At 36.7% G+C, this 13,783-nt stretch overlaps 1 protein-coding gene across 1 annotated transcript in view; it reads right to left on the bottom strand.

The window, feature by feature from the left end:
• Window positions 1-69: 69 nt before the first annotated feature.
• LRCH1 (leucine rich repeats and calponin homology domain containing 1) overlaps window positions 70-13,783 on the bottom strand; it is a 118,020-nt gene continuing 104,306 nt past the window's right edge. Inside the window, exon 19 of the mRNA XM_082277950.1 lies at window positions 70-1,932. Coding sequence (XP_082134076.1) covers window positions 1,819-1,932 — 114 coding nt within the window. The 3' untranslated portion in view covers window positions 70-1,818. The remainder of the gene's footprint in view (window positions 1,933-13,783) is intronic.

Here is a 13,783-nt window from a genome sequence, read left to right on the forward strand (position 1 = left end):
CACACGGTGCTGTCACTACCTCCCAGCCCGTTAGCAAGTGGTGCTGTTGAAGTGTGTGGTCTGTGTCCAAACACCGTCTGAACCACGACAAACCTGCTACTGACCAGGGGTGGGCTTAGATGCAGTGCCTGTGAACGTGTGTGTGACTGCCTCGGGCGGGGGTAGTGACAAGTACGCATCACTCTGCCCAGAGGTCCTCATACAATACCTCTCTCCACATACTCTTGCTTAAATATTTAGTCCTCCCACCCCCCCTTGCCTCTTTTTTTTGCCACTCTACATTTCAAGGTCCCTGCTTGTGTGCCCCCAGCCAGCTTCCCTTTTCACCACATGCAGCTACCCTGTCCTGCTTGCCCAAATCCCATCACTAGCTTCTTGTGTGAATGAAAATGGGATGTTCCAGATAGCACAAGAATCACTGTGCTGAACTTTTTGATCTAAAATGCATGATGTCTTAATAATAAATTATGTTTTTAAAAATCTCTTTGAAAAAAGGGAAGTGGTGATAAGGAGAAGAACTTTTATTTCCTATTGCTGACATGGAAGTAGAGGTCTGCTGCTGCAAATGTGCACTACAGAACATTGTGCTTAATTCTATGGAGACTTTTAGAGAGAAGCACTGTACACCCAGGCAGGTTGGATCTGGAAGATCAGGTCTTTGAGACTGCCTTTAGCAGTTTCAATCATTTTATCTCCTCTTGAAGGAATCACTGAAGAAAAACAAGTTAATTTTTTGGCTACCTGGTACATCTTGTTAACATTCTTGTGCTATTTTTTACTATTTGTTCTGTAGTGCTGTAATCTTTAAAAGAAATCAAGTTACAGTGCAAAATTACATTTCAAGACACATGATCCTAATGCACATAATTCATTTTGTTGTGGCAAAAGTTAAATGTCTTGTGCATAGTAAAATAAGCAATCAAAAATATTTGTTCACATTTATTTTTCAAGTTTACATATTTCCTTTTGTTTTTTTTTGTTTTTTAAACATCTATATACAAATAAAATGGGTGCGCTCTCACTTTCAGCCAATTTAGTCTAGTGAGGGGAGAAGTGTTACCGGAATGTAGGAAACTCAATGGAATGCAGACAATTTTTTACCAATGTTCCACAGATTCAAGAAATAAAGAATGCCATTCCAGCTAGCTGTTCTTTTAATAGAAGCACCTATTTTGTTTGCTTTTTATCTTACATATTAGAAAATACAATTTATGGAGATCTAGAGCTACTGCACACCAAGTAGAATAAAAAATAACTAAGTATTTATATTAAAATAAAGTGTTTAACCACAAAAAAAGCAGTAATAAAATACAGTTTCCTAATTTACATTTTGCATCCAAAGGATGAATAACAACTCACTAATAAATAATATTTATATAAATATTTTATGTCTGGATATTTTTAAAAGGCAATAGCCTGAAGCAACGGCAGAAAAACCTAACATGGTAGCAGTCTGATTTATTCTCCCTTCTCGCTCCCCCCAACTGAGTACAGTGATTCTTAGTTTAATAATACAAAGGTATCTTGCTGCAAGACAGCTGTATACTCCACACGTTTTTAAGTGGCAGAGAGGTGGCTGTTTTAGTAAGTACTGTACGAAGTGAGCTATAAAAGCAGTGAAGTGCCAACTTCCTCTAGAAAATGTTTCTGTTCAGTTTCTGCTTTGTAGTTCGACACATATGTACAGTCGGAAACACGGGTTTAAAATTGTAAGAATACTCTTTGAGTACTGGTGTTGTTTTCAATGCAGTTTGAAAAGATGGGCAGTTTTTTGATTCTTTCATGGCACAGTGTAGCTGGTAACAGCAGAGAGTAGTTTCATGTGAATAAAGCTTGTTTCACTGTGGTTACGTCTAGCAATGCTTGAACTGTTATGCTCACTTTTACCAAGCCCTTTTCTTCTAGGATGTGATGTGGTAGGCAGAGCTTCTCCTAGAAGAAGACAAAAAAAGGAGTAAAAATTAGAATATTCAATCACACTGCAGAATCTCACTTCACATGATCACATTTGGAACACAAAGCCCAGCAAGCAGGAATCGCTTCCTATTTTTAATTAAAAAGAACTTCCTGTGATTTTGACAGAAAGTCTCTGATTTTGCTCCCACTACACCTAAGAGTTAGTGAGAGATCTGTTAATATTCTGGGCCCCAGAAACCAAGTTGTTCTGTGGTCATTACAGCATGTAAACAGCTAAGAGTGAGGGCCAGCAAGCACACAGCAAACTTTCATCTACAAAGCAGGATAACATGGCATTTGCCTTGTTATGACATATGTGCGAGATGAGGGATGGAAGGCTGACTTTTTAAAAAAACAAACCAAAACCACCCCATTCTCCCACTGAGCTCCAGACAGGTGCCAGGATATGCACCTTGAAAACTACTTACTAGCACATACAGGGAAGTGTGTGCCATGTTGTGCATTCAACAGGCAAAGTGTTTCGTTCCCAGTATTTGCACCTTATTTGAACTACCCAGGAATCAACTTTATTCACCATAAGGACACAGCAGTCATGGCCAGGATGGAACTCACTAGCTGTCCACAGAGGCTGTTATAGCAGAAGACAGTCAAGCAGTAAATACTGTATCTCCTACAGGGAGAGCAAGACACCCACCCATGAATAATTAGAGAAAGCCTTGTGTCATGACTGGCCCTCTCTTTAAAAAGAAGTTTTTCTTAATGTAACTGGGTATTCTTGTAAAGAAATCCATGAAATTATGAAATCAGGCAGCAGGTTTATAATAAATAAATGGAAAAGCCAGACTACATCACATAAACCATAATTACAACTGTGAGACTCATTGCCACAACATGGAAGCCAAAAGCGTAAGTGGGATGACAAAAATATACAGATAAGAGAAAAATCCAAACAATGCTATTTAACACAAACACATGGAAACACTGTCTGGTCCATAAAGACGTTAAGCTGTATGTCATTGCTTTAAGAATGAAAAAGGCACCATCTGTGTGATCTAACCTGTTCCTTCCCTATGCATCCATACATGACCATCAGCAGACTTGGAATACTTATTTTTTTGAAAGAGAGTGTGGTTTTGATATTCTCATTACTGAATATCTTAGTTATTCAATAAAGTTTTAACTTTAAAAACTAATGATGCATTTGAGATTCTGTTTTAATTAATTGCCTGTCTTCTACTGAATATTCTTCTTGCATCTGTAGTGTTAACTAAGTGTCCCTTATTTTATCTTTATACAATTCATGGTCCTTTTCCACGCTTCCTCACATTGATTACTTCTTCAATTTAAACCTCACTGATCTCTTCAGCCGCTCTTCTCATGACACATTTTTTCAGCTCTAGTCCCTTCCTTGACTCTTGTGGACCCTTACAACTCAATATAATGGGACTGGTACACACAAGAACAATTCATAGAGTCTTTATTACATTAAGCACATATGTTTAATTGTTTTCATCTTCCATCCACTGTTGTCCAGTCCTTGCTCAGGAGACCTCCTCCAGTGGGCCACAGCTCCAGAAAAGTATCAGTATTAAACAGCTTTTCCACTGCTTCTGATGTTCATGACTTTCTTTTGTCAATGAGTATTTCCTTTAGGCATAACCATCATTTAGGTTGCTTAAATTTTTTGTGAAGTTCTTCACACCCCGCTCCAGCCTCAATGAGAGGAAAAACTGCAAAATGTACATATTAACTATTGAACCTGAAGGTAAGAGCCAAACTCCATTCACGGTCATGGCATCTGATACTAGTAACTGTAATTTATCTGTATTTTGTTTACATTTTGTATTTACTACTGAAGTCGTTTTAGTATTTATTATTTTATGTGTGAAAGATTTTTTTTAAGACCCAAGAAACAACTTCAAACAGATAATTTTCAAGGAGCTTGGCTGAGTAGATCTGCAGGAGATGGGCAACACACATTTCCCCACATGGAAGATGCTGTAATAGTCCTGCTAATGCTGGGTTACCACTTCTACTGAGTTTGTGGATTCTGATTCACATTGACCAAACTATTGTGGCAACTGCCTCCTGTTCCTGTCGGCCACCCTGCCCCTCTTGGCTGCAATTATTTGTCCAGTCAGGCCAAGGAACTACCCCCATCTTGCAGCCATTCCAGGTCATCATCCACATTTCCATTCCAAACCTACCTACCATAAACTGTTCGTTTAAGATGCTGAATTCTGCAGTTCATTCTTGGTTGTTCTTCTGACTGAAATATTGACCTGCAAGCTGTCAGAGATGGTTCCCCCCAACATTTATTCCTCTGAAAAAAAAAAGTCTTTCCCAGAAAAACATGTATTTTAGGATGCAAACTCCTAAACCAATACCCGATTAGCACTGGAGTAGCTACATAAGAAGGTAGATACAGTCATATCAAATAAAAGGGGAAAAAAACCCCAATATTCTTCTACTTCAAAGGTGTGATTTCTACTAGACATTTTGCCAATCTATTGTCCTGGGAGCCAGTTCATCTAAAAATCCACAATGCTCTGATGCTGGTAATTTTTAAAAAAAATAATTATACTAATCTTATTTGAGAATACAAATCAGACACCTGGAGTGAAATGTTATTCTTTCCCCACTCTTCTACTTCTTTCCAGTGTCCTTGCACAGTAAGCTCTTGTTTCACAGATTTGGCCCTTAGCATGCCAATATTTCATTATTCTTCCATGCTAAACAAAAGACATTTAATAAGAAGGCCTGATGAATCCAGTATCTGAAAACTAAGGGACTGGTATTACACCGCTGAAGGGTAGGGACTGAATCCAAAAACCCAACTCCAAGAAAACCTACCTTGCTAGATATTTATGTTTGAAAATATTCTACATTTTGCTATTGAAGTCAGATTTGCTTAAATTACTGCAGTTAAGGATAATTGCTTAAGAAAAATTTAAATTCCAAACTCACTGTTTTTGTGGCACCTTGTAGCACTCACTGAGCTACTCTGTCATGCTCTCTTGCTAGGATTTTGGCAGTTGTTTATAAGCACATTTGCACTAAAAGCGTAAGGGAATGCATGCCCCATTTCACATAAAAACCCCATTCAACATGATTTTTTTAATGTTTTTAAAGGCAAGCATTATTTAATTATTTTAAATACAGCATAGTAATTTAGTTTGCATAAAGCAACCTCTCTCCACCTGCTGTATTTACAAGATGCATACTCCAATCAGGAAAGCTGTTCTAGGAGGTCTGTAAAAAAATAGGATCATACAACTGTGTTGTAGGAGTGAAAAGTTTCCCAGCACGTAACTTTTTTATACATCATCCTATGTTAGCGCTCAAAACATATACACTTGACAGCCTTCTCTTATGAAGCAGGTGGAACTTGGCTAATATGTTATAATTCTGGAGCTAAACACATGGCTACAAAGAACTTTCCAAACTTGACAATGAGACCGGTGCCATCTCCTAAAAATGACAAACTTCTCTAAATGTTTCACAAATCAATTCTGGTATGTAAGCCCTAAACACTATCTTAAAAGCTTTGTAAATAGCTTTCATCAACCCTATCTCACATACTTTTCTAATTGGAGTTTTAGAGCCACATATTTACTTCTCAGACTAGGAAAAGTCAAATCCTGCCAAGGATGGAATCCAAAGCACAAACAACAGCTTTCCATAACAGCAGTTACATCCCAGGTGTCTCCCTACTTAGGTTCAGCCACCGTCCCTGCTTTCCCATGCTCTGCCTCATTCCCACACCAGCTACAACTGCCCTCTGGAAACCACTGACAGCAGAACTGTGAAGCTGCAGGCCATGAAGATTTCAAACCTTTTGAATCCTGTCATTTTGAAGCAAATGCCTGACCAACCAAGAGGAGAACTTGCCCCTGACTCTGAGGAGACTCAACCTCACGCATTTAATAATTCTCAGCACATTTAAAAAAGTTTCTGTCCCTTTTAAAATAGATTCAAAAGCATAACACTTCTTACAAAAGTGTGAATTCTCTCTCTAAAAACACCCCTGTTGAAACCATCATTGAACAAACTCCAAAAGAACAGACAGAAGAACTGGCTACTAATTCTACAGACCAGCCGAAAACAATTGTGGGGGGAAGGGCTGCTACTCCACTCATAGCAGCACCAATCTCTCTATTCTCTATCTACTACAAAAATGAAGATGCAATCTATTTTTATTGTCTTTTTTCTCTCTAAGAACACAAACAAAGGAACTTAATTACTTATTGCAAGCAAACCACCTTCTACAGACACACAGCCATTTTGAATGGATAATGTTTTCAAACTCATCACGAAGCAAAAGAACTAACTCCTCCCGAAGGAAAAACTATTAAGAAGTGCACAAAAAGGAGGCAGCAGCAGGAGGCTGAATCACAAAGCAGCACAAAGAGACAGCACAACAGGTGTACCCACGAATGTGCACATGTGCATGTGCTTGCCAGGGCAAGTTTCTAATCCTGGAACAAAATGTCTAATTTAGAATAGAAGAAAGCCAGGAATACACAATGACACTAATCCTTCAAGAATACGTGACACACTTCACATACATATCTATTTTCTTTGACAGCGGATGACTTCAAAATCAAGACAACTGTTTAAATTATTTTATGGCAGGGCAAGCAGCTTGGCAATTCAGATACAGTAAGCAATTCTATAAAAGCCATTTCTGCCATAATATCAGATTGCTAAGTGGTAAAATGACCACATCATGATAAGAGCAGGGCCCAACTGTCTGTATTTGCTAGTAAAAATACAGAGAAATGGAATTCTACAATTTGGCAAGAGCCTTTCTCTTTCTTCCTTGTATTAGCAGAATATGAGATTTTAGATCCACAGGGGAAAAATATTAATATAACAATGAATACTGGAATCTGCAATTTCTCAAAGCACAAATTAAAAACCTAAGTCCATGTAATGCCCATCATTTCATTTTGAAGCCAACTATTTTGAAGTGGGAAGTCACTAAAAGAAACTTCAGGGTGTTATACTTAAGCAAACTTTTGTGTCCAACATACTCAACCTTTACATTTTGTTAGGTCAAGGCTGGTTTTCTTCCTAAAGAGTTGGAAAAAAAAGCTATAGCAAATATTTACTTTTCCATATATCTAAGGCAATTTAAAATTACATCCTTTTATTTTTTTTCCTTTTCCACTATTATTGTTGATGTTTGTATATGCCCAGATGCCCTGACTTACCTTTTCAAGTACAAATGAAAAGAGGTATAAAAAAGCACAGTAATTCAGGCTGCACTGCAGCTGCAAAATTATCTATTTGGAGTTATAGCCAGTTAGACATCTAGATATGTGCATCTCCTGAACATTCAATAAATTGGAAATATTTGCAAAACTGTAATTGCTGATAGTGGGCTTTGGTTTCTCCAATAAATTATGACCTTGAGCCATACAACGTAAAAGTAGACGACATACTTTACAAAATCCCTCACAGTTTTATTCTAAAATGCTTAGAAAACGGTGACCTGAAACTGCAAGGAACAAAAATCTTAATAAAGACAAGACACACATGAAACAGTAAGAGAAAACATATACTTACAAGGGAAATACCAATTATACCATAAACTTATACATTAAATTCAGAGAAAGTGATGTTTTGTATCATCAAAGCAGAATAGGTAATTACCTTACAGTATTTTTCTACTGCTCCTTCTGCATAATGCAGCTTATGTTCTAGAAACGAAGGAAATGGCAAAGGTTCTCAAAACCAACTGTACCATTTTTTTCTCAACCTGCATGTATGACTGGGTTTTTTTGTAACAGGAGTAAAATTTTTGTGAAAAACAATGACATGGCAATATTTTGGTAACTTATTAATGTATATTGAGTAGGAACATGTATTGAATATTTGCTCAGATCTAATTCAGTCCCTATTCACATAAAGTTCAACTTTCAGAAAACATATTAGGAGCACAATGGGATCTATACACAGCTTTCAGCTGTAAAAACTTGTTAATATACAAGAGGCATTTGAAGGACTACTACACTGCATTACACTGCACTTGAAAATACTTCTTTTTTCTGGACCAAGGAAAAAGAAAGCCAAATCCTCACATCAAAATGGCACTTGTGATCCAGTGCAAACACATTTTGCCTGCAAGTATGTCCCTACAAGCTGTATTTATTATTTTATTGCAGTATAGATGAGACGACCTCCACAGGACATAAGAGTAATTAATATGATGGGCACAGTACAGATTGGAAACCAATTTATTAAGAAATCATGGTTTGAAAATCTCTGATGGTCACTGCAATGGAAAAAAAAATGAATGGGAAAAGAAGCAGAGGAGCAATTACAGCTAATGTTATTAATGAATACAGGGGTGAACTACAGTGCACCTCTTTTTTTAAACTCAAGGCGATCAACTTGATTATGTAACTGGCTATGAGCAGTAAGTACCAATTATATCTAACTGGATGTCTCAATATTGGCATGTCCTCAAAGGTGAGGAACCACCAAAGAGTTGAACTGTTTGTTTCACAAGTACTAAAGCTGCAGAACAGCAGCACAGAAACAGGACTCTGCATTTAGCAAAGAACCCATTAGAGTAGGTTAATGATGTTTTAGTTTCCAGCTCCCCATTTAGTGGAAAAATTACTGACTTAAGAGATGGAAGACAGATATTTTTCATGTTTGCATTACGTTTGAAATGTATTTTGAGAAACTTTATTATAGCCACATTTAGAAAATGAAGGGTAATTTCACTATTTCTTTCCCTGTAAGATTTATAGATATTCGGAAGTGTAATCAGTAACAACTCCCAAAAAATACCAAACTGGATAAGCTTCGTGTAAGGTAGCACAGCTGTGCTTGTTATGAACCAAATATGTTTGTTGTTTTTTACCATCTGTTTCAAGATGGCTTCACCATCTCTAACTACCAGAAACTGCACATAATGTTACACTTTAAATACCAGATATTGTCATAGCTGAGAATACACATGGTCCCTAAGTAACAACTCTGTTTGCATGGTAAGCATATACAAAGTTAGGACTTTGGCCAAGTTCAGGAGTTAAGTGTCACTGTGACTGGGGGACGTTCACTTGGGTCTACACTGGCCCAATAGTAGTTCACTTTCCAGCCCAGCATCTACTCTGATAAAACATTCAAAACCACTGAAGGTGTGAACTTCCATTTCTGAACACTGAAAATGCAAAACACACTGAGTACTCCTCTTACCTCCCTCCAAACTATTCAATACAGTGGATAACCAGATGTGATATTAGACAATGAGACAAGACATGTACTATAGGACGGTAGCAAAACCTTTCTCCACATAATTTTCTAATTTCAAAAGATGTACTCATACATGTAGTTCAGTACTATATAAGCAGGGCACAACATGAAGCATCAACAGGAGACCTGTTTACCACTTATGGGAGCAATAGTAAAATCTCAGCCCCACAGAAGACATCACTTTTGTCTCAAATGCCTACACTGGAGTATAGAGAAACACATAATTAGTAGATTCTGAACTGATTCAAGCCCTATGTCACTAAGTTTCATCAGAAAAGCAAAATAATTAGGGTAAGACAACTAAAATCAAAACAAAGATCTCCTCAAAGTGGAAGCTTAAATGTCAAGCTGTGACTGAGTAAACAAGTGCCTGGTGTTGGAATTGCTGAAACTAGGCACACAGTTAGAAGACAGGACTGTACAGGATGAGGACACAAGTCTATAGCTACCTATCAAATAAAGAGCTTTGAAACACTCACTGAACTCTTGCCTGGTCACAGATGACACTCTTTACAATAAAGTTGTTGTATGTATGCACTGGAAGCTGCTAGACACCAAACCCTTTAAAAATTTTGATTTATCCATCATCTGAAATTAATTTTTCCATCCTAAAATATATATCTAATAATACATTTACTACTTTTTATCTATATCTGTCTATAGCTATCTATATATTTATCTATCTTTATATTTATATATGTATCTATATATTTAAGCCACAGAAACGAGGAATAGAACTGCATTTAAAAGTTTTAAAATAAAATTTTACAAGTATCTGTGGAGTGGGGATATTTATAGGGCAGCATTAAATCACAACTGTATGGCCAGAACAATCAGTAACATATAAATTCTTATCCTATACTCTATCCTATACTCTAAAAGTCTATAGCTAGTTTTACCATACACTAGACAGGGAGAAATGAATGCATGTTATTTCCAAGACACAAAACTGAGGTCCTTTGGTTAGCTAGCCTGAGACTGAGTTACAAATTTAGGCAACAGCATCTAGGCCAATATTGCAACACCAATATAGGTTTATATTTTTCCATCAATTTTCATTTGTATATTTCATGTCAATAAGGAGAAAATCCCAAAATTGTCTTAAGTTTTAGAGTAGATGAACAGAACACAAAACTGGAAGGAAAATGGAGGTCATCAGCCCAGCAGTCTAACCATAGGCAAGAGTTCAAACATAACCAAAATAGCCCCTGGCTAATGTATGTCTAAGCTGTTCTCTAAAACCTCCTAGGATGGAAAAGCTAGAGTCTTCCCAGAGGATCTGTTTTCCTAGCTACATTTTCTTTGCTCAGTTGGTTACACAAACAAATGAACAGTATCTGCATTTTCACAGGTGATGAAACAGAGAAGATAATGACATGACTTGATTGACACCACACAGAAGAATGGCAGGTACAGGAATTTAACAGCTTATTCCCAAACTGTCTCACTGTATTGCATGATCTTCATCCTGAAACATTCTAAAGTCTCTTGGATTCTACGGCTTGCTCACACCCACTGCTAATTTACAGTCACCTCTGGGTGTAGTGTAGCAAGTGTTTAAAAGGGCATCAACACTGTTTTGTGTGACAGAAGAGAAAGATTATTCTACCATAGGAAAACGTAACTACTCCAGCATGGAATTTAATCAGAACAGTAGAGACGAACAATAAGCTTTAAAGTTACAGTACTCTTGTTAATATATAAGAATTAAAAAATAACTAATTTGAAAGATAGTTCTCTAAGTGCTCTTAACACAATATGTGCAGAGATAATTGGCACCCACTCAGAAAATACTATCTCCTGCTGGAAGTGCCATCTGAAGCTGCTTCAATATCTGCAGCATTCCTGGATTTTCACAAAAAGTAAGAAACTCATTTCTGTTTTGCTTGTAATACACATCTAGCCTACACCCAAAAGTGGAATAAGAGGAGCTTCACTGCTTTAACACATTTAGTGAGTAGTCTAGTCAACATGAAAGAAAAACTACAAATAAAGAGGTACATGAGTTCTTAAACTAGAGCTGGAGGGGATAGAAGACATGGAACTTGCCTTCAAGATGCTAGTCCTCTCTCCTATTTCAAGAGATTAAAAAAGATATTACAAGGAAGGGAAGCAAGGGAAAGGGAGAAGTTTGTAAGGCAAAGGAAGGAAATTAAGTACCTGTAATTTGTCAGAGACAAAGCAGAAAGTTTGTGTGCACATGCGAACAGGTTATGCTGTTAGCAAATTCCAGTGATAAGTTATATACATCAAGATTATAAAAAGTATATGGAAAAGACAAAAGCCTATTAGATCCCAGGAGCGAAAAGCAGAAGTTGATTGTGGGGGTTTCTCCCCGAGGGCGAGCAGAGTGTCAACAGTCTTTCGAATGTGACGAATATCCGACTGCAGGATGTCATACGGAGAGCAGAGGTCAGCCTATCCCGAAGGGCAGCCATTAGAACAGAAAAAGAGTGCAAAAAATTAAAAATACAAAAATAGAAAGATATTGATAAATAAATTATCACAATATTCTAGCATAAACATGTAGGAATAGTTTCTTCCTAGTCTTGTCTTAGTCACTAGACATCCCAGCTTTCTTTTATTTCCTCTAAAATACTGAAGCTATCATATAACATCAGACTGTTAAGATAGAAGTGCTCAGGCCTTCTAATCCTTCCAAAATGATGCCCAAGTTCACAAGGTGAGGAAGCGCGTGTGATCCGCTCATTCCAATGAGGTCTGCACACCTTCGTTCATCTGGACCTTATTCAAATGCTTACATGGAAGCAGCTGAAAAAACTAACTTATAAAATAGCAAACAGTGGGTTAGAAAGCTGTTAAAAGCACAGGCAGCAGCAATATGAAGTCTCAAGAAAAAGTATTTACGGAAAGCATTAGAAGTACGCAAAATTCTCTAATATAATAATCTATAACTTGGTATTCAAATATCACCTCAAATGATACCCTGGGATAGAAACTTAAGAAGTCAATGTAGCACTAACTATACTTAATTTTAATAAAGCTTCTAAACTGAAGACTTGGACACTAAATTCCTTACGTAGCATTTTTAAAATTATTAGCAGGTTAGATTCCCATACCATTTTTGGAAAGTATCAATAACCATGTGGCAACTTACTCTAGACTAGCTATACAATATGAAGCGTAATATGTAATAATATCAGTATGTTCACATGATATTTAGCATTAAAATCAAACCAAGCAACACTAGTACTTTCAAAATGCAGTCTAAGATACACCATTTTACATTGCAAATAAGGCCTTACTGAGATAAGGAATACCTACTGAACAAAATTACATGCAGTAAGAGTTTGAGAGGACACTGTTCCAGTGGAAGCTTTTCAGTCTCACTTCCTCAATGAACTGACAGTATACCAAATACACTAAGACATGAAAGTTCAGTGTCTGTTTTCTGTTAGTGCAAAGTTTCAAGGTCCAGTTTGAAATAAATTAATCTTTAAAATATTTAAAATGTCTTTCTATCCTGAAAAGTGGCTAGTGAAACTGGAAGTCAAAACTGTCATTCATACACAAATTAAGAAGTGACACTTTTTTTTTTTTTTTTGCTTACCATGACTAGTTCTAGCTTTACCAGAAGTCAAAAGCTGCAAAATTTTGTTACTTAGGCCACCAGATAGAGCAGAGAACCAACCTGCCTAGCAACAACACTTTTTGCTGTGATTTTTCATAATTTTTTTTACTCAAAACTCTAACGTAATAATAAAGTTCAATGCAATTCTGTCATTTTTTTAGAGTATGAAAACTCACAGACAGCACAAAACATGCTGATTTTGTTTAAAAATGGGATAGAATTAGTACTGTATTCTACACCTACATCCACAAGCTGCTTACCAGAGAAAAAAGTTTTAGTGCAAACTATTCATGACTACCAACTACATAATATATTGCATTTTTACCAGACACCAATAAACCCAGTAAATGCTGGATTCATTTTGGAACAACATACAAGACTCAGTTCCTACTTATTGAAAATACATACCAAAGTAAATATCTAAGATACATTCAACTTGTATTTTAAAAAGAAAATTCCAGAACTTTATAATAAGGACTTTTTAAAATTTTTGTCCAAAAACCCCCCAAAACAATGCCAATAGTCCCTACTGCAGTCAAATGGAGAAGGGAGTAATTTCAGAGTTTAGAGACTGAGAGCTGGTAATAGGTTGACTTCTTACAGATACTGATGAAGTTGCTAACCCAAGATTAACATCCTAAGCAGCATAAGGAGAAGCCAAAGCGTACAAAAACAGCCAACACATGCAGAAGAAATTTCCTACAAAAACTGCCAGGCTGTGTTTTAGTTAAATTCAGTGAAACTTGGGGAAGCCTCAGGAATGTCTATTTTTGTGTGTTCTGTGACAATGGATAATTTGGTGTTATATTCACGTGTTATAATGTAAAATGTTTATATTTTATGTATTTTAAACTTCTGTAATGTAACTGTAGATGAAAAATATCTAGCTCTTCTGTAATGGTAGAAGTATTTCCACTTATTGCACTGATATTGTGCAATAAAATACAAAACTAAAACATGACATCATGAAGTAGTGAAAAAACACATGACCCCCACACAAAGTCT

This window comes from Coloeus monedula (assembly GCF_965178545.1).
Source record: "Coloeus monedula genome assembly, chromosome: 3".
Classification (NCBI taxonomy): Eukaryota; Metazoa; Chordata; class Aves; order Passeriformes; family Corvidae; genus Coloeus; species Coloeus monedula.